The sequence below is a fragment of the Balearica regulorum genome, chromosome 20 (assembly GCF_011004875.1).
Source record: "Balearica regulorum gibbericeps isolate bBalReg1 chromosome 20, bBalReg1.pri, whole genome shotgun sequence".
NCBI classification, from domain to species: domain Eukaryota; kingdom Metazoa; phylum Chordata; class Aves; order Gruiformes; family Gruidae; genus Balearica; species Balearica regulorum.
In genome coordinates, this window is record NC_046203.1 from 617,738 (window position 1) to 641,118 (window position 23,381).

Consider the following 23,381-nt stretch of genomic DNA (forward strand, 5'->3'; position numbering starts at 1 on the left):
CCACCCTCCTCTTCTTCAGTCACCCCCCCCAAGGCAAACGATCTCTGCCTTGCTCTGCCTGCAGTGACATGACTCCTGGGCTCAGGCTTTGCCAACACAGCCGGGACTGTGCACCAAGACTTTGTTTGTTTGTGGATGTGGGTCTACATTCCCAGGGGACTGTACCTCAGGCACCTAGCATGGACATAAATAAATACTCCTGCCCCCCCATGTTCATGGGATGCATCCCATCCCCGTGTCACTCATCGCTAGCATCACGCTGGCCCAGGCAGAATGGCATCCGTTGCATCAACCAAACTCTGGAAAGGATGTTGCTGCTGAAATAAATACAGCATCCCCACAGCCCTACCTGTGCCAGCCCAGGGTGAGGCTCCAGCTACCTCCATCTGAATATTTGATAGTCACAATCCAAGTCAGTAAGTCAACACTGGCCACTCCACGATAGATTTCCAGGGCGCTGTCACGTCAGTCCAGAAGGATTCTGGTAGCAACACCTCACGCAGCAGTGATGTGGGACAGAATTCACCCGTGTGTCAGAACAGCTCCATGCAGTGCGTGTCACTGACACACACCAGGGTTTTTCCTTTGCTCATTAGAGAATTCCAGCTTGCACAGACATTCAAGGTGGCTTTCCAGGGAGGATAGTCTTGTTTACCTGACCAAACAGGGGGAGGAAAGAAAATGCAGCAACTTTGGACGACACTTTTGTCAACATGCATTGCCTTCCCAAGCAGATGAAACGAGCTGCACTCGATGCACAATATGAATAAGCGATAAGCAATTGACGAGCAAGTGTTCGGGTACCTTGGCAAAAGACTTAATTTGCAACCTGGCACAAAATCAAAGGCTCTGTCAACGGCTGAGCGGCTCTCCCGCATATGCCTTGCGTTACCTGGGAAAGCTCTGTCAGGTAAATTTCCACTGAAAGTAATTAGAGGAATCCCCACTGTATAAACTTTGCAGCAAAATTCTGGGCTCCAGAATTTGATTCTCACCAGGGATCCGATATCTGCTCACAGCCTGATCCTTCATCAGAATTAACAGTTGAGGTTTAACACATACACACAAAAATGTTCCACATTTTTTTTTAATGCTTTGCCTCTATTTTTGTCTAAAGAGCTGAACTGACAAGCACAGCTCATGTAATCTTGCAACTGTTGTCTTGTCAGAAAAGCCATAGATTCTGCTTAAATAACCTAGGCTTGATACGCGCAGTGCATGGTGGGCTGGCTTTTCAGGTTCAGTTTATCCTCCCAGCTTTGAGGGCAGCAAAACTTCATGGAGTTGGAGTGTTGCAAAACTTGTCTCCTGCAGCCTAAACAGCGCTTAAAGAACAAAGCAATGAGTTCGAGAGCTTTCTGTCACCATGGTACCAGATCAAACCTCCCTTCAGCTGGGATTTTGACCACCTGATGGCTGTCCAATGGCCCAAGTGACATGAATTGGTGGGTTCCAGCCCAGCGGTGACAGCCGGTGGCCTTCAGTGCTGACCAGCCTACAACAGACACAATGCAAAAAGAAAATACAACACCCTGCAGGGTTCCAAATGGGCAGAGACCCAGCTACCCTGAGCACGATCCCTGCACATCTCCACTGGGGCCACAGCAGCAGATGTCACCTCCTGCACCACAGCCATTCTGTGACTACATGCAGGCTCCAGGCCCCAGTCACCATCACTACATTTTCTTGCAGATTCTGCAGGTTTTCTAGTTTTGCCTAACCACTGAAACGTCCAGCAATGCAATTGCTCAAATCACAGTAAAGCATTTCCATGGCCCAGCCCTTCCCAGTATCCCTTCGCACGTGCCCTAGACACCCAGCGTCTCCATCACACCCTAATGCTGCCCTCTGCCATGCTCAGCCCTTCCTCATAGCTCCCTCAGGGACATCCTAACCCATCCTTCCTCTGCCACTTTCATTGCTCTCCAACATCTCCTAAATGACACAAGAAAACACCACCCCTCCCTGTGCAGCCTTCCAGCCTGGACCGTCTCCAGGGCAGGTTCCACCTGCATCCAAGCCCAGAGGTCCAAAAACAGCACAAGCAACTGTTGGCAGCCAATGCCCATTGCTGTTCTGGAGATACTCCCCCGTGAAGGAACAGATCTGGGGTGCTCACCACCTTACAGCTCGCAGAAGAATAAATCCACAGGTGCTGTGTTGGGTTACACATGAGCACCTACCATTGCTTTCAGTGCTACCTACTGCTTCACACACAAATCCACAGAAGTGCTTTTTAAATGGACTTGGAGTTTTATTCATGGACCTAGGCTGCCTTCAACAGAGATGCTATTTACCAACAGACAACGTAGTTTGAAGTAAAACTTGCCAGGCATGGAAAGGGTCAGGATTCTAATCTGAAACACACGAGGTCTGTGTGAAAGCTGGCAGCTCTGGTCTGACACCAGTTCATCTGCCAAGGCGGCCACACGCTGGGTTACAGCTCCAGTGGGTTAATTCTCCTTTACTCACACTATTGCCCAGACCAAGAGGCCGGTGGACTCCAGTAAACATCTGACACCGTTATCTTCAGGAAGCAAAAAATCACCCCAAATCTCCATGGGCATTAAATACAGCAGTCAGAAATTCTGAGCACTTTTTGAATTCTTCTTGGGTTTGAAGCAGATAGGAACTATTTAGCCCAGACTCCCTTGTCCTGCATTTCCCTACATTCTTGGAATTAGAAAGGTGGGGAAGAATAAAAAAATCAACCTGATTCATTAAACTGGTTAAGCACGCTACTGCCAGGAAAAGCCACAGTATTTGTAACCCTAATAATCCAACACGCACCTCCAAGCGCAGCTCATCTCGGACAGAATAACGTCTGTTTTAAAAATACCTGCCTCTCTCTAACTTGTCATGGCATTTGTTGACAACCCTATTGAAAGCCGCTCTCAACGCAGCTGTGAAGGATCTTTCAGCACCTCTTTCTCTTTCCCAGACAGTTTTTGAAAGGGAGGGGAAAAAAAAAGCCATCAATACAGGGGGAAAAAGGCATCAGCAGCCAACATCGGCTGATGAAGCGCCTCACCTGGGCCCCCAGCGCACCGCCTCCAATTAAATCAAAATGGTTTGTTTTTAATGGTCTTTTACACTGACAAGTGGGCTATCATTCCAGGCCTAGAGAGCTGTCAGGGAGCCGAGGCAAATCCTCCGTTGATAATGCCCAATGCTTCCAATTAGGAGCCGAGGCCGCTCCTGGCGCACTAACGATTCCCCAGCCTCCCCAAGGCCCCTTCGGCGCTGGCTGTTTCGTCTTCCCTCTTCCTCCGCCGCAAATTACTGACACAAAACGGAGGCGCCCCGGTGCCTCCTCACCACGCCGGGCCCCGGCCCTGTTGGATTTAATGAGCCGATGGAAGTTTTTGCGGATCTTTCGCTAAATTCTTTTCTTGTTTGACAGCTGCTTGAGTGTTGACCTTATAAAAGATTTAGTGTTTCTCATTATTTTCTGTCAAGCTTTACAAGTGATAGCTTCACGGAAATCATTTGCATCTCGATGCGCGCGCACGCGTGGCTTTTGCTGGTGCGGGGATGCTCGTGCGGCGTGCGTCAGTGTGCGCACCCTACCCCTCTCCCGTATTGTGTACTTTATTCCCTCCTCCCTGAAAAAATCTACAAACATGGCACTGCTGGTTTTTGTTGTTTTGGGGGAAAAAAAGAACAAAAAGAGGAGACGACTTAAAAGGCCCAGGATTTGTTAGACTCCTGTAAATGAGAGAGGTTTTGAAAAAGGAGTAGAGATTGTTTTCCTGCAACGAGAGCTCAAGAAAGTGTTTTGTCACCCGCTAAAAGGATTCGATCAAATGGATGATGGAAAAACTAGGCTGAGTCTAGGGGCGGCTTTACTGTTAAAATGAAAAATCATGCAAGGCAGGGAAGCTGCCTTTGAGCAGGCGGGTGCTGGGAGACGAGCGGGTACAGCCACATCTCCCTGCAGCCGAGCGTGGGTCCTTCCAGGCCAGGAGAGCCTGGCGCTGCTTGTCAGCCCCTTTCGTGCACAATGCCTCCCACAAACCATTTCATCCAGCTACATCGATTAAAACTTCTCCCCTCCCAGGGTGATTCGCATTTACCTTTCCCCCAGAAGTAACTGTACTGACCACCCAAAGGTGCTGACGGTGCCCAGCACCCACCTGAGTGTCACCAAGCCCAACACCAACAGCACCTTCCCTGTACCAGCTTCACCTTCCTGTATCTCATGTGCGATATATTAGCCCTCCATTAACAGACCTTGCAACATGCATGTGATTGTATTAATGCTTGACAAGTTATCATTTACAGCCCTCCAATTTAAAACATTATCATAACTGAGAAACCCAAATGAAAATAACCCCCAAATACATATTTCAGTTTTAGGAGTGATAAGGTTTTTTTATTGCCCCTCTAATTCTTTGAAGCAAGTACTGACTTTACAACATCCCAGATGCAAGTGTCCTGCAGGTTTTAATTTGCCAATAACAAATGCAATGAACAGCAAAATATTGCTTGTAATCAGCAAATGAAAAACATTGCAGCTCCATCATCCTGCAAGGAAAACCAACCTTGTACCTACAAGCTATATTCCTGTCCTGCTACAGCCAATGCTCCAAACCCACGATTCAGACAAAATCCTGGCATAACAGGCTGTAACCACACCAGAGTAATGGTAAAGATCATCAGCTGTCTCTAGAGGAAGTACCTTTGGGTTCATCATTTAAAATATGAATTAGAAGAATGAGAGATGAGGATTCATCACTGGCATTGACTTCTCAACACCAGTCTCTGTCATAGTAAGACCTTTGACCCAAGGACACCCTTATCTTGACTCTAATTACTGGCCTGGGACTAATCCATACTTCTCAAGTGTCCCTCATTATGAGAGAGTTTCTCATTTTTTAAAATAGCACTTGTCCCCTGTCCTACACCTGGTGCTTCCCACTTACTCATCCTGAGGGCAGAAGCTGGCATCTCTCACAACTTTGTCAAGGGCTCTGCTAATTTTAATTACTGCCAGTCACGGCTCAGTGTGACATTTCTCACCTGGGAGCTTTGTACCAAGACTGGAGTGAGTAAACCGCTGTTTCCCCCCTGTGGCTTCAGCCCAGTCCCAGGCAGAAATTTCCCCCTGCCCAGTTCCCAGCACTGGTGGGCAGGGAGCACGGCAGGGAAGGCAGAGGCACTTTCGAGAGAAGCAGCTCAGCTGTCCTTACCTGCAGGCTCTGGATTTTTCTAACAATCCCAGCTCTGAGGGAAAAACTCCTGTATCTTTAATGGGAGGTTGGACTTGGCCCAGCTGGGGATTGTCCCTGCCAGCTCCCAGGGGCTGCCCACCTATTTTAGCAGCCCTTGGTTCTGCCATCCTCACATTGCCCTCCTGGAGAGGCATTATATCACTGCTACTACTTGTGAGAAAGCAAAAACATCCAGAAACAGCCATCTGAAGTTAGGCACTCAAATGCATATTTAAGTACCTGAACGCCTTTCCTCCAGAGAGGGGGAATAGCTAAATACGCTTTGTTTGTCTTGATTAATGAGATCACTAGCAAGCTTTTCAGGGCAAAGACTGCTGTGTATTTTTACATATGCAAAGCCTGACATCCAGCCAGCCTGAACAGGGTGGGGGAAGCAGGAGGCAGCTCTGCACATCCACACAAGGCAGATACACGGCACAAGGAATTGTGCTGGGGCAGGTAAAGCCCATGGCCCCCCACGGTAAATCCACTCTGTGGATGAGGACACTCACACATCTCAGTAACTCTGCATCTACTGCATAGGCTTGCCACATGCAGCTGTGTGCAAACCCCACCGCTCGCCCCAAAGGGCCCTGGGACCTTTCTCCCCGAGGTGATTTCCCCTTTGTTTATTTGTCACAGGCAAATGTTCACCCCCTCCCCTCCTCCAAGGTGATTCCTGGGGAGAGGCTGCTCATGCGTGTGCTGGGCATGTCACGCACGAGTCCCTGACCATGAGAGGGGCTTCCCTGGGAGCTCCAAGCGCATCCTGGCCCCCTCAGGGAAGCACATAAGCAAGTCCTGCATTGTGGAAAACAGGTCATATTTATTTCAGGGTCCACCTTAAGGCAAGCCAGCATCTGAAAGTGTCAGACAACCAACTCACCATAGTAAGACTACAGGATCTTGTTACCGAGGCAGAATAAGAGTCCCCTGAAATCGTCAATCAGAAAACTAGTCCTCATGTTAAACAGGCTAAGTGTTTAACTTCAGCTAGAGCAACATCTCCCAAACAGGCAAAATGCCTTGCACGAATCTGCAACCTCTTCCCTGTTTGTGCTACAACCTATTTTCTTTGGCCAACTGCTTGCTGTAACCAATCATCTATGTGCTGCTTTCGTTATAGGTTGGACCTCATCTCAGTACTTTTCCAGACCGTGATGCTCGTAAAAAGGCGTTCGGTGCCTCCCCTTGAGAGGTGCCTGCGAGACGTGGTCCCCTTCCCCAGAGCATCCAGGCAGCGAGGACCACAGCACCGTGCTGAGCACCACAGCCCTTAGACCCCACGATAGCCATAGACAATAGGCTTTCTCTCTAGTTTTATAAAGTTATGCTAATGCAGATATAGCCAAATAAATCATAAATATGAGAGGAATGATTCTGTCTCAGCCTGTTCATTGCTTCATGTCAGAGGCACAACACCTTACTTCACCTGATCAACACAATTCTCGTTGCACTTTAGGTAACAACACTCACACCAGTAACAGGGCAGTGTTCGTACCAGCACAGCCCCAGTCTCCTGCACTGGCTGTTCTGAACAAATATATTAAATGCAACCATATCACAGTTGATATCAAGCCTATACTATCTCATAATCCATCAGTCCTTCTCACTTCATTGCCAAGTAAGCTGCCCATCACTGCCTGGGTCAGCAAAGCCCTTGCCTGTGTGAAAGCATCCAAACACCTGCTTTGAGCGCTCTGCCAAACTGAGGCCTCACCACAGAGCGATGCCTTCACTCAAAGATGGCCCCAGCCCGTTCCATGCTTACCCTCAAACGGCTGCTGGTGCTGAGCCTCTCCAAGGAGCCACTGAACAAACTCAAACTCCACCGACACCAACTCAACCTCACAGCACCCAAACCCCAGCCTGGTCACCAACAAGCAACAGCAGAGGCTCAGGCAGGTACCAGCACATTTACAATCCATCTCACCCACAACAGGGCATTTGACCTCAAGAAAACACCACTTGGTAATAACTAAGACTACTTTAACTGTACAGCTGCAAGATTACTAGAGGAATAATTAATTACTCCTATGTAGGCTGCTTCTTACCTCTACTATTACATTTCAGATTGTACCAGGTAACATTTAAAGCTAATGTTAGCTTTCAGTTTTCATATTGATCATCACATTGATACCCAGAGAGCTGAGGTGTGTTCGCCCCAGGATGGGCTGGGCACCTCAGGGCCATGGTCTGAGGGGGTGAGATCTGCTGTCCCAGGCAGCCCCAACTGCCCCCCAAGCTCCGGAAGGGGCCAGTAACAAGCACTGCAGAGGGGGTGGAGGTGCCCAGCATGACTTTGCCCCACACATCTCCGCAACGGGGCTAGCCCAGCGCTCCTACACAGACCCACAAGCAGCCAAGGGACACAAAGAAGCCATGCTGAGTCCAGGGCTTGTCCCCCATCAGATCTGCAGCCAAACTTTTAAAAGAGCAGAGTCCTACATAACATGAAACTGCACTGTTTAAGACACACAAAAAAAAAAAAAGTAAACTGCAGGGGCAGATTTTTCTTACCTTTCCCAGGACAAGAAAGGCTCCACACCAGCTGCTCTGGCATTTCCCACATCCCCTCCCTTAGGGACAGTTTGTGCCTCAACCTGCCCTTTATATAAGGGAGCGGCTGTAGCAAACCCCACCCTGCCCACACCTGAGCCAAGGGAGGAAGGAAATCACCTGCTCCACACAGGGGAAACCCTGGCATGTGGTTCCCTCTTTTTAGCACAGGCCTCTAAATAAACCCCATCTAAAATAACTGGGAGGATAATGGTAGGGTTTGCCATGCTGGTAGAGGTGGATTATAACTGGAGACCTTTCCCACCTTCCCAGGGAGGGAGAAAGCCAGGCCTTAAATTACTTGTCTGCCTAAAAATGGCATTGTTTACGAGTGTGTGAGAAACCCAGACACGAGGTTTGCCCTGCTGCCCTGTTCAGCTCTTGGTCCAGCCACAGCATCTGCGTCCTCCTGCAGCAGCTGCTCAGGTCCCGGGGCTGTGCCCAGGGAAGGAAGCATCTCCGGAGTCCTGCATGGCTGGAGAAGGGCTGGCAAACAAGAACGGTGTGACCCGAGCCCACGCAGACCTCCTGATTCGGGACAGGCCCAAGAAGCCGCCAAAGAGACCAGAAACCCCTCAAAGCAACGCCCAAGTCAAACAAAGTGCGTTCAGGAGGAGACACCGCTCCGTGGGGCTTGTAGCCGCCAGACCCGCCCCACTGCACCCCGAAATCCTGGGCAGAGCCGTGCCCCAAACGGCCCGAGTCTCACAGCTCGGACGAGCTGTCCGGCGGGAGCATGGGGCACCCAGCCCCCGCTGCACCGGCCCCCACCTGCACCCACCCTGCCGAGGGGTGAGGGCTGGCGCCGGCCGGGCGGCCTCGTCCCCCCCCCGAGGTGCCACCTCGGACTCGTCCCCGCCGCGGCCGCCGGTCCCCCCCCCGCCCCCAGCCCCTGGCCAAGCTCGCTGGGGGTCACAACCAAGCCGCAAGCCGGGCGTCCCCCTCCGCTCCCCGCTGCCCCGGCCGTGCCGGCGGAGCCCGGTGCCGGGGTCCCGACCCCCCCCCCGCGCAGCCCCGGCCGCCCTCCGGCGCCGGACGCTCCTTGTCCTGCAGTGACACCCACTGGTAAAGGGGATTTTAACGCTGCTGCAGCTTTCCCACCGCCGAACCCTGCTCCTCCCCCGTCACTGCCACCCCCCAGCTGACTGTGTCGTCCCCCCCCCTTTACTGCCGTTTTCCACCACCCCGAGCCGCCCTGCCCTTCTCTCTCTCTTGAAGATACATTAATTTCGTTACTGGAGCATCCCACCGAAGCCTGGCGTTGCTGAGCATCCCTCTCTGCACCTGCCGGGGCACGCAGGTTGGGTTCAGAGAGAAATTCAGTACAACAGAGCCCCCGGGGATTTTCCTCCCTAAGCCAGACCCTTTCAAGATCCTGGTCTGTGCACCACCAGCAGATATTTCTAGGCTAACTCTTGCTACAGCCATCGCCACAGCCCAGCAGCCCCTGCCCTCCAACCCCTGACCCAGCTGTGGAGGTGACATCCCCCAGCCCATCAGGTTCTCCCCACTGCCCAAGCCTGGGGTCAGCCCTGCCCCATGGCCCCAGGGCCAAACCCGCACTGGCGACTGGTGCCAGGAGAGCCTGACCCTGTCTGTCGGCAGCACCCGGTGAGGTGGGACGCATGGCAGCTCCCAAAGCTGTCCGAGGCCTAGAGCCAACCCTGGGCTGCAACCGGGGCTTGTGAGGAGGTGTCTGGAAACACAGCTGGTACAGGGGATCGCCTCTTGTCTGGTGCATGCCCATGTATTTGTGAACAGGAACAGTCTAGAAAAAGGGGTTTAAGGGCAGACATGCACAGGGAAGGCAGTGCACGCTGCTCAGTGGTCTGTACACGGGATTTCCTACCTGTGGTGGGAGCCACAGACAAATCATTTGGACGTCATTTGTCCAGTGTCCAGTGATGTAAGGGCACCACATATGGGCAGAATGGGTATGTTTCTGCCTTGGGGAGTCTAGATCTGAAACAATACTAATAATATTAATAATTAACATCGATTAACGTCAGCCACACTGACATTAGAACATGAGTAGCAAGTGCATCTGTAGCTGCTAGGAACTCCAAATGTGGCCTAGGAGTGATAGTCTCTGTCCCCAAGGCCTTGGCTAGGGATGGCACAATATAATGCCTGCTCAGGGATGAGGATTGGACCCCACACACCCTCCACAAAATCTTGCACAGCATCAGAGAGTGGGTCTGATCTGGAAACTTCCTTGCAGTTGTTTGAAGGTAGGTGCTTTACTCAAGAGAAGGAAATACGGCAGCAGACCTGCCAGTCCAAATCTGTCCCTGCATGGCTAATGCAAATCCTGACTCCAAACCCACTCCCAGCCCTGCTCCCTCTTCTGGTCCCATTCCTGGTACCAAACACAACCTCAGTGCTGGTCCTGATCCCAGTGCCGATCTCCATCCCAAACAGGGTCTTCTGGTTGGATAGGGAGGCTGCCAGAGCCCAGGACCCAACACAGTCACACTGCAAAGAGCTGGGAATCCCCATTGGGGTCTCTGCCCCATTTCTCACTGGGATCAGTTCCTGCACATCTGTTGCTCTGGACCACCCCAAAGCAACGCTTGACCAGGCCTGCCTGGGGAAGCGAATGCCACAAAACCGACCCCCAGCAGACCAGGACCCTTCAGCTTGGTCCCCGGTCCCTGGCACTGGGGCAGCACCTCTGCAGGGATCCTTCAGCCAGGGACAGGGAGGGACAAGCAGCCCCCAGCACCGGGCGCGTTGCACCCCCGCGGTTGGGGCAGGCTGGGACCGGGGCTGATGCGTAGTTTGTCTCTGGGCTTATCCTGTAAGGCTCTTTTGTTCCGCTGCCCCGATCCCAGCCGGCCCCGAGCCTGCAGGGCCGAGGGCAGGAGGTGCTGGGGGCCCTGCCTGCGCCGCTGCCCGACAGCTGGCAGCCGGGCTTCCCGGGGGGGTGGGGGGGGCGGCTCTCCTCTCGTTGATCGCCTCCAAGCTGCCGGCCAAGGGCGGCTTTGGAAGAGGGACAAGATGCAGCTGCCTGGCCGGGAAGGTGGGGAACAGAGGAAATCGAGTATTTGAGAAATAACCAGCGACGTCGCTTTAAAGCGGCGCAGCTTCAGGCTCACGGGTGCGGACGTTTTCCTCATCTCCGCGGCGAAGGGTCTACCCCCAGGAAAAGCCCCTAAACAAACCCCCGAGGATGCAGGAGCCAGCCTGACTGGGAGGAAGGTGGGAGTCCTGCGTGAGCCGGTCCTCCTCCAGCCTGGGAGATCAACAGCAGCAAAACATCCCGACGGGGCGGGAGAGAGGAAACTTGGTGTCTCCGGCAGAAACGGGCAGGGAGCGGGCAGGGCGGGCAGCCCGGGTTGGGGCCGTCGGGGTTTCATTTAAAACGGGATTAACGGCAGGAAAAATCCGGTCGCTTCCCAGTTGCACCAGTAGGTAACGCCGCTGGGCGCTGGGAGAGCGGGACGAGCAGCCCCGGTTCCGCCGCGCCGGGCGGGGGGCGATGCCCGGTCCCGGCCGCTCGGGCAGCGCTGCGCTGGGGAGGCGGCTGCCCGGAGGCCCCGCGTCCGTTTGCTCTAAAGGACCTCTCTGCTCGTTCACAGCCGATTTCGAGGGGATTCAACGAAATTCGCAGCTCCGAGGTTCACCTCGGGCTCAGAGCAGCCGCCTCTGCAGTGGGGATTTGAGGAGGGTTTCGGTGCTTTTCCCTTCCTTTTTATCTTTTAAAAATTATTATCATTATTATTTTTAACGCCCAGCAAAACTTTCCCTGCTTGGAAGGGACTGACGGATCGGCTAATTGCGGGGGGAGGTGAGAGAAAAGCAGCAACCCGTCGCCATCCCCTCCTCGCCTCCCCCCCCCCCGCGGCTAATCACCCCATTACGAGCCCCATCAGTGGGATAATGACAGCAAAAGAGGGCGGAAACCGCCCGGAAAGCGCGGGGATGCGGGCGGCAATTAATTCCCGTTAATCAAGCTGCAAGGTGTCGCCGCCGGGGAGTGACATCCCCCAAAACGCCTCGCGGCCAATGGGCGCGTTCACACGGGGCGGGGGGGGGGGGGGAGCTGCTGGGGTCCCCGAGCCGGAGTGGCACAAGTTCGGGTTTTCCCCCCATTTCCCCGTCCCCCGCCCCCGCGCAGGGCGCGGCGCTCCCGCCGCTGTCCGAGGTGCTGAAGGCGCCGCAGGCTCCGGAGTGACTCCGGTCCCGTCCCCCGTCCCCCCCCCGCCGCCGCTGTCCGAGGTGCTGGCGAGGAAGGGGGGGCTCCGCAGCGGCCCGACGGCTGGCCACCCCCTCCGCCCTCCCCCCGCCCTTCCCCATTGATTTCTGGATCATTAAGTGGTTAAGGCGCTGCGAAACCTCACTATCGATCGCTGCCTCCCCACCTCCGGCTGGGAGCCCCCGGGCTGCCCCCCAGCCCCACGCCGCCGCGGCTCCGGGCGAGGGTGGGGTGGCCGGGTAAGGGGCCGGGACCCCGAGTGAGGTTGGGGTCCATCCCCCCACCCCCCCACTCCGTTCGCGGCCAAAGTTTGACTCTGCCTCCCTCTCCCCCCCTCTCCTGTCTGTCTGTCTGTGAGTGCAGCTGGGCGCGATGCTGAAGACGGAGCAGCCCTGGATGTAACGCGCGGCGCCTCGGAGAGCCTTGCAGCAATTGTTGCCCGGATCCCAGGCTGAACTTTGCTCTTTTATTGTTTTTCTTTTTACCTTTTTCCCCCCCTTTTTTTTTTCTTTAGCTTTTTTTTTTTTTTTCCCTCCTGTTATTGTTAATTATCATTATCGAACCGCTTCCGCCGCGCCCTCCCCGCCAATGCCCGTGTGAGCGCCGGCACCTCGCGGGGGCCATGGAGGGCTCCACCGGGTTTGGGATCGACTCCATCCTCTCCCACCGAGCCGGCAGCCCGGCCGTGCCCAAGGGGGACCCGCTGGTGGGCGACGGCCGGTCCCCGCTGGAGCTGAGTCCCCGCTCGGAGGGCAGCAGCGGGTGCCCCTCGCCCCGCTCGCCGGGCCGCGAGTGCCTGGAGGCGGCGGTGCCGCGGCCGGGCCTGGATGCGCACCTCCAGCCTGGGCAGGTTTCGGCTCCCTCCCAGTCCCGGACCGTCACCTCCTCCTTCCTCATCAGAGACATCCTGGCCGACTGCAAGCCCCTGGCCGCCTGCGCGCCTTACTCCAGCACCAATGGACCTCACGGTGGGCAGGAGCCGGCGGGCAGGATCCCCACCAAGCCCGGAGAGGACTTTAGGGAGAAAATGGAAAAAAACACCAGTAGCTCCTCCTCGGACTCGGAATACAAAGGTAAGAGACGCTCACCCCGTTGGGGCTTTGCACGGCGGGCAGGGCGGCCTGGACCCAAAGAAGCCTCCCGGTGCACGGGGAGCCCGCTGCGGAGCCGCCGCCGGCGCGCCCCGGTGATGGAGGGGAAGTCGTGGCACCGGTCGTCCCCGAAATGACCGCGGGGTCGGCGTCAACTTGGGAAAACTTAGGGGGTCGGGGCTCGGTGGGGCTCGGCGCTCGGTGGGGCTCGGCCCGGTGGAAGCGGTTGGGGCGATCAGTGTTTCGCCAAACGCTCCCGGGGGATCCGCCGAGCTGTTTCCCGCGGAGAAGATCCGGCTGTTTCGTTCCTACCCGCGGGGAGAAGGGAGAGCAGAACCGGGGGCGGATTTCTACCTGGGAGAGAGAGAGAAAAAAAAAACAAAAAAAACCACAACCAAGAGAGGGAGAAAAAAGAAAACAATAATAAAATAATCACGGATTTGCCGGGTATTTCCCCTGCTCCGGTGAGAAACGAACAAGAAAGTCGGCGGGATTTGATTCGATTTGTATTATTTCTATTATTAATTAGGAGATGGTTTACAAACGAGCACGACAGACAGGGAGCCCGGGCAGCATCCACGGCGCCGGTGGCGACTGGGACTGGATGCGGCGACTGCTCGCCCCGGGCCGGAGGCTTCGGCCTCCCGGGCCCCTCGCAGCCCCTTCCCGGCCTCCCCCTGCGGCAGCCGGGGCGGGGGAAAGCAGGGGAACAGCACGGGAGGGGTGGGGGTCGGTCCTCGCCCCCTGGAGCGGTTTATCCCGGGTGTCTTCGCCCATCCCGCCCCCATCACCCCTGCAAAAACTTTCACCCGGGAAAATTGTTTGCCAGCTGTTTGCGAGGGAAAAGCGAGGGTACCCGGCTGGGGCGGGGGGGAGAAAGGGGAGGCGATGGCACCTGACAGGGCCGCTGGATTTGGGGAGGTTGGCAGGAAAATGGGGGACGGGCCGAGCCCCGGCCCGGCTGCAAATGCACCCTCGGCCCGCCCGGAGCCGCCGCGCTGAAACCTGGTTCGTGGAGGAAAAAATATTCACCCAAACGAGCCTCCAAATGCGGCGAGAGCCCCGTTTTTCGGGGGGGGGACGGGGAGATTTTCTCTCTGAACGAAGGCCGGAGCCCCGGGTCGGTGCCGGCGCTGGAAGTGACCCGGGAGAAAGGCTGGGATCGGCCCCGCCGTTTTGCGGGGCCGGGATCGAAAACAGCGATTCCCACCTTGGCGTTTTGTTTTCGCCTCCTACACCCTCCCCTCTCCGAATTCCTTCAGCTTTTCTCCCCTTCCAACAAATCGCCGAGACGCGAAGGAAGCGAGGGAGAAGAACGCGGGTTCTCCGCACCCCCCTAAGCTGGACGAGCCCGAGCTGGGGGGGGGCTGTTTGGGGGGGGGGGTGTGTCGTTACCCCACGCCGCGCTCGGCTCCTCTCCTGCCCCTGCGACCGCGCAGCCACGGCCACGGTAAAAACACCGCCTAAATGGGGGGAAAAAAATCCGTTAAATCCGGGGAAAACCACCTCTTAAATCCGGGGAAAACCATCTGTTAAATGGAGGGGGAAAACATGGCTTAAATGGGGGGAAAACATGGCTTAAATGGGGAGGAAACCACAGCTTAAATTAGGGTAAATAACACCGCGTAGATGAGGGTAAAAACACGGTTTCAAAGAGGTAGCGGGTGAAGGTCCCCGCTCCCAACGCGATCTTTTTTTAATGCTTTGGAAATAGCTTTTCCTCGGGCAAAACGCCCCTGATTTACCCCGCAAAAGGGCTGCGGGCCCGGGCCTAACCCGCAGCGGCGGCGGCAGGATTTGGCCCAAGCCAAAATGCCGAAAGACCCGTAATATATATTTTTTTTTTAATTTATTTTTGATTTTTTTTTCAAGATAGGAGAGCTCCGGAGCCGGCCGGGGAAGCCGCCGCCGCCAACGAGCGCAGCCCTTGGGCGAGCAGGAACTTTTTAGGAGCCGAGGACCAGCCCCGGCCCCGGGGAGCGAGGCGGCCCGGCCGGGGGGCTGAGGGGGGGCAATTGCCTTCTCCGGGGTGCGAGAGGCCGGACTCGGTTTTTCTCCGCTGAAAAACTCCGCACAAACTTTCGGGCCTTTCCCGGGAGGGAGCAGGGCCGGGCTGGGACCCCCCGCCCTGCCCGGGCCGGATCCGGCCCCTTCCCGGTCCGTACCGGAGCTGCCGTTTTCCCCGGGAACCGGGGCCCGGTCTCCGTGTTTTAAGGCTCGTCCCCGGGTCGGGCTCTGCCTGCTCGCCCAGAGCCGGGATTTCTGGTTGAAGGGGTTTGCTCCCCGGTGGCTCAATTAACCGGATTATTGTCTTCCTACAGAGAGAAATCAGCTCGCGTTCGGCTGCAGCCCTGTCCCTGCTAACCCCCGGCACCACCAAATTTAACATGAACCCCCGAAAAAAAATCCCAACGCCGCTGATTTGTATAAACCGAGACTTTTTGCCACATAACCTCCTCCAGGAGGGTGAAGGAGGCGAGCACAAACACGGATTTATTTTTCCCTCTTTTTTTTTTTTTTTTTTTTTTTTTTTTTCCCCTGCTCGGAAATTTTCCCGTCACCTACTAATGTTTCGCGGCATAAATTCCCGCGTCGCTCCGCCGGTGCGTATGTACCGACCGCGCCAAGGACCCGCGGCCAGCCTCGCCTCGCTCGGTATTTTTGGAGATAAATAACGGCACGGGCGCGGGCTCGCAAAGCCCCTTCTCCGGTATTTCGTTGTGCGCCCTGGAGAGGGGAGGTTTGTTCCATCCCCCGGCAGCATCCCCGGGAGGACGGAGGCTTCTCCGCGGAGGGGGAGAACCAGCACCACCCCAGCGAATCTCCCCTCCAAAAATGGGGGCTCTGAATTTTCATTTTGGGTTAGTTTTGTTTTGGTTTTAAAAAAGAACAAAAAAGAGGGAATACAAAGAAGGAAATGTAATATCCAAGCATCGAGAAAGCTGTTGGGTTTTGGGGAATAACCTCAGAGCAGGATCCTGCCCCGTGAGAAACGAGGGGTGAGGGAGATGCGGGGGTCCCCCCCAGCACAGCCCGGCGCTCCGGCCCCGCTCCCAGGGCCTTGGGATGGGGAAAGGCCGGGCCCGGCTCGGGCACCCCGTGAGTCCCCCGTGGGCAGCCGGGGTGAAAATTTACGGGGTGGCAGAGCAAATGCGCCGTGAGCCCGATTCGGTGCCTGAGCCCACTGCAATGAGTTACGCCCCTCTCTTTTGAGGTATTTTCCCCTTCTGCCCTGACCCGGCCTCTCTTCCTCCCTCTCGGCCCAGTGAAAGAAGAAGGGGACCGAGAGATCTCCAGCTCCCGGGACAGCCCCCCGGTGAGGCTGAAAAAGCCGCGTAAAGCCCGCACCGCCTTCACCGACCATCAGCTGGCCCAGCTGGAGCGCAGCTTCGAGAGGCAAAAATACCTGAGCGTGCAGGACAGGATGGAGCTGGCCGCCTCCCTCAACCTCACCGACACGCAGGTGAAAACGTGGTACCAGAACCGAAGGTAAAAATGCACCGTTCCCTCCTGCCCACAGGGTCCCATCCTGCCCCTCTCCCCGGCCCCGCACCCCCAAACCAGGCAGGGCTTTTGCATCCCACAGCCACCCCGGCCCTCCTGGCACCAGAAAAGATGTGGGGTCCCCCTCTCGGGACTGCCTGTGCCCCGAGGCCTTTTACCCCAAAGTAAGGGAGAGAAAAGTGATGCCGGGGCAGGGCAGGTTTGGGTCGCGGCGGGGGGGGGAAATCCGTGCCCCCAGCCCCGGCAAGGCGTGGAGACAGGACCGGGCTTCCAGCTAAACACAACAGCATAACACATCGGCCCATTAATAATAGATACCAATTACTGCTTTGGGCATCAATAATTAACACCCCTTACAGTAATTACACAATTATTATTATGATGAATAATTTACTGCTGGAAATAGGTTTAGCGCTTCAGCGACAAATCTGGAAAAGGGCTGGAGACGTGTGATGGCTTCAGTGGATTTATCCGGGCGTCCCGGTCTGCGCTTCCCCAGCCCCGACCATTGCCACGGCCACGAAATGAGGGGCCCCCGGCTGCAGCCCCCACCTCGTCCCCTCGCTCCCCCCAGATTTTAACTCCCCCTCCCCCTAATTTCCAGTCCCGCTTCGCCGTCTCCAAAGATGCGCGACTTATCAACACGTCGGGGTTTCGGGGGAGTTTAGCGGCGGCGGAGGCTGTGCGCTTATCCCCTCTCTTCCCAAATCCCCCCCGCAAGGACACGCCGGAGCCGGGCCGGTGCCCCCAGCCCCTTCCCCAGCCCCGCTCCCCGGCCAGCCCGGCCCACCGGTGGCCCCGACGCGGGCGAGGTCCCGGGGCCGGGGCTTCTCGAGGTCCGGCACATACACATATATATACGCACACATACCTATACCTATATGTACGTATATATGCATATACATATATAAATATACAGACATACATATGTAGATATGCGCAAACGAATGCCTCGGGACGCTGCCCCACGCGTGTCCCACCGCGGGACTCCCGCAGCCCCCCCAGTGGCCCGGCCCGGGGAGGGGGTCCCGGGGCGGCGGAGCGGGGCCGCGGCGGCCTCGGGCCGGGCATGGCGGCGGCAGCAGCATCCCTGCTCGGCGGCGGGGCTGCCGGGCAGAGGATCCCCCGTGTCACACACGAGATGTCGTACGCAGTTCGTAATCTACAATCTGGAATTTACACCCGAGGAAGGGACTGAAATACCGTTCGCGATTTATATCGCAGGGATTCCCCCCCCCGGTGCTGTGGCTCCGGTGCCTCCCGGGAGGCTTCGTGGGCGCTCACGCCGGGCTGCCGCGGCGGGGACACCGGGGAGATAGGTCCTCTTGTCCTGTTAATGGGCTCTACGTCCCCCTGCACTTTGCTGGTCCCCCCCCATCCCATTCCATCCCATCCCATCCCATCCCATCCCATCCCATCCCATCCCATCCCATCCCATCCCATCCCTGCCATACAGGGGGGACTGGCCCCGGGAATCAGCGGCGGGGAGAGGGGATGTGCAAGTAGAGCAGAGCCCGGGGAAAGGGGGTATGCAAAGGGTGAAAAGAGCCCGGAAGCGGCTTTTGGAGCATCCCTCCCTCCTTGACCCCCTCTCTCGACTTGTGTCCCCCCCAGGACCAAGTGGAAAAGGCAGACGGCAGTGGGCCTGGAGCTGCTGGCCGAGGCTGGCAACTACTCAGCCCTCCAGAGGATGTTCCCCTCGCCCTACTTCTACCCGCAGAGTTTGGTCTCCAACCTGGACCCCGGCGCCGCCCTCTACCTGTACCGCGGACCCAGCGCGCCCCCCCCCACCCTACAGAGACCCTTGGTGCCCCGCATCCTCATCCACGGACTGCAGGGCGGCAGCGAGCCCCCGCCGCCCCTGCCCCCGCTGCCCGGCGTCCTGCCCCGGGCCGCGCAGCCCCGGTGAGCCCCGGCCGCCCGGGAAGCCCCACCGGCACCCACCGGGCCGGGAGGCTGGAGGGGGCCACCCCACCTCTGGGGCCGCGAGCAAGCGACAGACTCCCACTCATCCCCAAATATATATATATATATAAATATGAGACCTCCCCTCCCCTCCTTTTTTTAAAATATATATAAAGAACGCAGGAAACAAGGGCAGGTTTGGCAGGACGGAGAGCCGGCAGAGCTGCCCCCCGCCCCCGCCGCCTTAACCCCCTTGTGCCCCCGAAGGGCAGCGGGGCCGCTGCGGTGTCCCCCCCCCCCCCGCCTGGGACGGCGCCGGGAGCACGGGCAGGGGCCGGCTGCTCCGGGGGGGTCTTTGCCTCTCCGCCCCCTCCCCAGGAACTGCCGGGGGGGCCGAGCCACCTCTGCCACGGACGGCTCCGGGGAGCTCCCTCCCGGCCTTGTCCGGCTCCCCGAACCCGGGGCACCGGCCTCGCCACCGGGAAGGGCCGGGGGGGTCCCGGGCCGCTGGCCCCCGCCCGCCGCAGCGAGACTTTGGGACGTCCGTAACTAAAAACAAAACAAAAAGCGGCGAAATGTAAATACGGTGCGCAAAATGTATATGAATTATTTATTTGTGAACCCTGAGGGCGTATTTGTGTAAGTGATTCTTGTCAGTCTGTATCCCGGGGCCGGCCCGGCCGGGGGGCGCGGGGGGGGGGGGGGGGGGGTCGGGGCGCCGCGGCCGCTCCCGCTCCCCCCCTTTTTTAAATGTGGAAATAAAACTTCTTTGCAAACAAACGTGTCTCGCCTCCGCCGGCCCTTTCTTCCCCTCCTGCTTGTTTGCTCTGGCGGATCAGCCGCCGCCGAGGGAAAGAGAAAAGCAAAGAGGAGTTTTCCCACCTCCCATCGCAGGGACCCTCCCCCCTCCGGGGCTCGGCTCCCCCTCAGGCCTCGTCCGTCCCCCCGGGGCTCGGGCCCAGTACCGGCATGCGGGGCCGGCCGCTCCGCCGCTGGGAGCGACGGGGAAGGGGGGGACCGGGGCGGTGCTGCTGCCCGGCGCGGTGATAGCCGCCGCGCTGGTGAATTATTAACGCTAATCTTAAGTGTATAATTGCCTAAGTGCTTTAAATGATCGCTTTGGAAAATGGATTGTTTCCACCCTTTAAAAGTGTCGCTCATGTGTCCGCGGCCAGCGAGCCCGGCAGCTGGTCCCCGGGACAGCCGGGCAGCGGCTCGCCGACTCGGGGAGCCGACAGATGGGCTGCGGGCTCAGCCCGCCCGGCCCTCCGCCGCTCCCCCCGGCCCTCCGCCGCTCCCCCCGGCCCTCCGCAGCCGGCGGACCCGGCTGTCTGCGGAGCCGATCCCCCCCCCCAGCTCCCCGGGGCCGGGTCCCAGCCCGATGCCCCCGGCCCGGCCGGCCCCGGGAGCTTCGAGCCGGCACCCCCGAGCCCCGCCGGCCCCGCGGGGAAGGGTATTGTCGGCTCGGCCAAATGCACAGCCACGCCTGGCAGCGAGAGCCCCCGGCCTTTGTGGACCGGGCTGTTCCTTTGCATGTGAATGGGGGAGTTTGGTAAATCCCCGGGCCTCGGCTGGGGCGAGGAGGAGGAGGAGGAGGAAGGGGGGGGGGTCGCTCCCAGCTCGGGGTTAATGAAGTGGGAAAGGAGTCTTTCAGAGAGGCCTGCAAACAACCCCCCTCCCTGGGCAACAAACCCCCGTCCCAAATCCTACATGGATTGACTTAAACCCAGGGGATAAGTGCTTTAAATTAATCTCATTGAATAAGAATGAGGCCAAACAAAACTCTTTAAAATCATATTAAAAATCTATCAAAGGACAACTTGCAGTGGGTGTGCTTTTCATTTTGTGAGCGCAAAGGCAAGGAGCATATAGCAACCTTCCTCCCATTTACACAGCAGGAATGTGAATCAAAGACATTCTCTAATATTTAATTGTCCTTGTAGCCATAGCAGATTCCTCCTCTTACATTAATGAAGTACAAGGCTTCGTTACACGTTTGTAATTGCAATATTTAAATTTGCCATTTCACGTCTGGAAGGAGCTGGAAACTCCCCTGTAACAGCAGGTCTGAGCCAGCGCTGTAACACAGTGACAGGGTCCGGCTTGTGGCAGGAGACAGCGGGGCAGAGTCCCAGGAAACCTCTGCTCCAGGAAGGGGGAATGGCCGTGCCGGGTCTGGCTGGGAAGGAAAGAGAGCAGAGGGGAAGCAAGGGCTGGAGCTGTCTTCTACAGGGAGATCTCAAGCAAGTTAAGCTTCAGAATAAATCAGTTTAGGGAAGACCACGCGCTGCAGGCTCTCGTCAGTGAGCACTGCACTTGCCACATGAACAGCATCTTGTGCGGGAGGATCTCAGCAGTCTCAAAATCTGCTGAAGAACCAGCCTCAGCTCCTGCTTGTGTGTGGGGACAGACGGGACCGCGCTGTCCAACAGCAGAACCCACCAGCACTGGTCCTGCACCTACAGCAGACCCATCCCGGGCTGGAAACTACTCATTTCCAGAAGCCAGTGCCAAGTGGGCGTGATCCTGGCTAGACCTCAGGGGTGGGACAGGCTGTGCAGGGTTGAAATTAGATGCATGATGGCATGGTTGAGAAGGTGCACCAGGGCCATTAAGGAAACCTTTGGAGTATTGCACCAGGTCTGCTCTGCTGATTTGTCCCGGGGTACTGAGACTCCAACAGACAGGCTGCTGGTGGTTGGTTTCTGTCAGCACCAGGCTCTACATCCAAGACACAGACCAGTTAGTGCAGTGACTTTGCCAGGACCAAACACAATCCTGGCTCTCAAGCCCCTTCTGGGCTTTTACCCAACTTGAGGGCCATCTTCTTCCCCTCCTGACACAAAGAATGAAAGCTGCTCCTCTGAACACGCCAACACACACAAATTCAATGAAATCAGCAGAATTGTTTCTAGCCAAGATATTTTATGGTTTCCTCTGAACACCAAACGAAATTATGCCAGAATAGAAAGCCCAGAACAATCGGTGCTTTTCCTACCCTCTCCGCAGGCTTGTGGAGAAAATAAGTTGTAACCAGGGAAGTTCTGTTGCTTTCTACCCTGCTTAGTTACGGGTGCTTCTCAGTGGTGGGGTACCAGTGCTAAGGTGTCTTGTGTTTGACCTAGACACTGAAAGCAGGTGTTCAACTGTGACCCTTGCACCAAGGTGACCTCCTTGCTTTTTCCTATTGCAAAGCCTTGAAGCGTAAACTCAAGATGTTCCAGCTGCAGAGGAGAGGAGGATGTGGGGTCCTATTACTGGCAAAGGACACGGAGCCAGAAGAGAGCAGAGAGAAGGCATGAGAGCATCTCCTGGGAGAGGCAGGACTCGCGGTGTGAGAGCAGGGAGCGGAGGAGCAGCAAGGCAGGCAAACCCCGGCTGAGTCCAGGTCTGACTCACAGGCAGTTATGGAAAAGCTCCAGAGTGACATTATTTCCAGGCCAAATGCAGAAACTTCAAGCTGTAGGGCAGCAAGACCCCTACCATTCACCACAACTAAGAAAGCAAACCTGACCAAAGCCAGCGTCGCTCAAACAAAGCCACGGTTTCACCCACCACTGCCAAGAGCTGATCTCCCTACCCTTATGAGCTGCGTGGGCAGCTCCCACCCAGCCAAGACCCTGGCAACACACGCCACGTACCTCAGAGCAGGAGGGGACAAATCCAGCAGTTCAGGGCGACATCCGCTTGCTCTATGCCAGGGCTGTGCCGTGACCCTCAGCAGCTCCTCCAGCATTCGGGTGCTCAGACGACCCAGGAGCTTCTACACCCCGTTCCTGCTGCTGATGGAGCTCTGCAGCTTGGCCACCCCTGCTCCACCCCAAGTCCCACACCCTGCCCTGCCTTGATGAAGAGATGCTTTGAGTTGAGTACCAATTAACTCCAAACCTACCAAGTTCTTCCTGAATTGAGTGATGCACAACGATGAAGCCAGCTCAGAGCCAATCTAGAGCTGCCAAAGCGTAAATAAGGGCAGAATTTGGTTCCTGCTGAGCCAGCTACAACGCAAACACATTTTGCACGTTGGTCTTCAAGTTTATTAAGAGCAAACTTAGCTTAGCTTCAGGTGTGTGTGCATTTAACAACTTCTCCTTCTTGTTTAACAATCTCCTCCTTTTCTTTTGCCTAAACACACTAGTAATCCAGAGCTATCTGCTAAAAGATGATGAAGCTGAAAGAAAAAGGCATTCTAGGTTTTTTTAAAAAAAATCACATTATTCATCATAACCATTTGTAACGCTACGTGCCCAGTTAATACAGACGGCAATGAGATTTCCTGACATCTCTCACTGATGTGCTGTTGGCCTTTATTCCTATTATTATGAATTTGCCAACAATCCCTATTAATTCATACGTGACAGTCAGCCAGGAGAAGGTCATATATTTTCCCCTCATGCACAAGATCAGTTCTTCCCAAACTTACACTCTTGGCATCACTTTTTCTGAGTCATTTTCATCCTCAGGGGTTTCTTTTCTGTTTAAGTTGACATTTGCCTTAAACCTGATTGCTCTTCCAAACAGTACTCATAACAAAATCAGGTGGGCTTTGTTGTTATCTTAATCTAATAAATGCTAGTAACTTCATTCTCTCTGCAAAACCATGGTTAATTTTGTACCGGAGCCTTATTAACATCTTTCTGAAGTGTTCAAAAAAGTTCTGCAGTAAAATCAGCATGTTTGGTAATTGCCTGTGAGCAAAAAGAAGATCATTTTGGTTCTCAAAAGTTACATTCAGAAATTAAATAGTTTTGGGCTGATTGCTTCCCTCCTACAGCCCTTAGAATGACTCACTACAGCCCAAAGTAGGTGCCCTCAATTCTGTATTCACAAAGCAGGTATCATTTTCATCTGGTTACATCCTTCTTTTCAGTACTTTTCCCTTTCCGGCACCTGAACTTGCCGCTGGATGTG

The 23,381-nt window shown here is 56.0% G+C and overlaps 2 protein-coding genes across 2 annotated transcripts in view; both read left to right on the forward strand.

The window, feature by feature from the left end:
* CFAP77 (cilia and flagella associated protein 77) overlaps positions 1–6,575 on the forward strand; it is a 61,535-nt gene extending 54,960 nt beyond the window's left edge. The window contains exon 6 of the mRNA XM_075772033.1: positions 6,340–6,575. Coding sequence (XP_075628148.1) covers positions 6,340–6,408 — 69 coding nt within the window. The 3' untranslated portion in view covers positions 6,409–6,575. The remainder of the gene's footprint in view (positions 1–6,339) is intronic.
* Positions 6,576–12,592: 6,017 nt separating this feature from the next.
* On the forward strand, positions 12,593–18,474 carry BARHL1 (BarH like homeobox 1). Its single transcript, XM_075772533.1, has 3 exons — positions 12,593–13,043; positions 16,328–16,550; positions 18,180–18,474. The coding sequence occupies exons 1-3, from the start codon at positions 12,593–12,595 to the stop codon at positions 18,472–18,474; spliced, it is 969 nt and encodes a 322-aa protein (XP_075628648.1).
* The last annotated feature ends 4,907 nt before the right edge of the window (positions 18,475–23,381 follow it).

What these genes read in the sequence shown, in the direction of transcription:
- BARHL1 (XM_075772533.1), top strand. Translation starts at nt 12,593, where the DNA reads ATGGAGGGCTCCACCGGGTTTGGGATCGACTCCATCCTCTCCCACCGA. An exon ending in CTCGGACTCGGAATACAAAG is followed by an intron (nt 13,044 to 16,327) that starts GTAAGAGACGCT and finishes CTCTCGGCCCAG; the next exon opens with TGAAAGAAGAAGGGGACCGA. An exon ending in ACGTGGTACCAGAACCGAAG is followed by an intron (nt 16,551 to 18,179) that starts GTAAAAATGCAC and finishes TGTCCCCCCCAG; the next exon opens with GACCAAGTGGAAAAGGCAGA.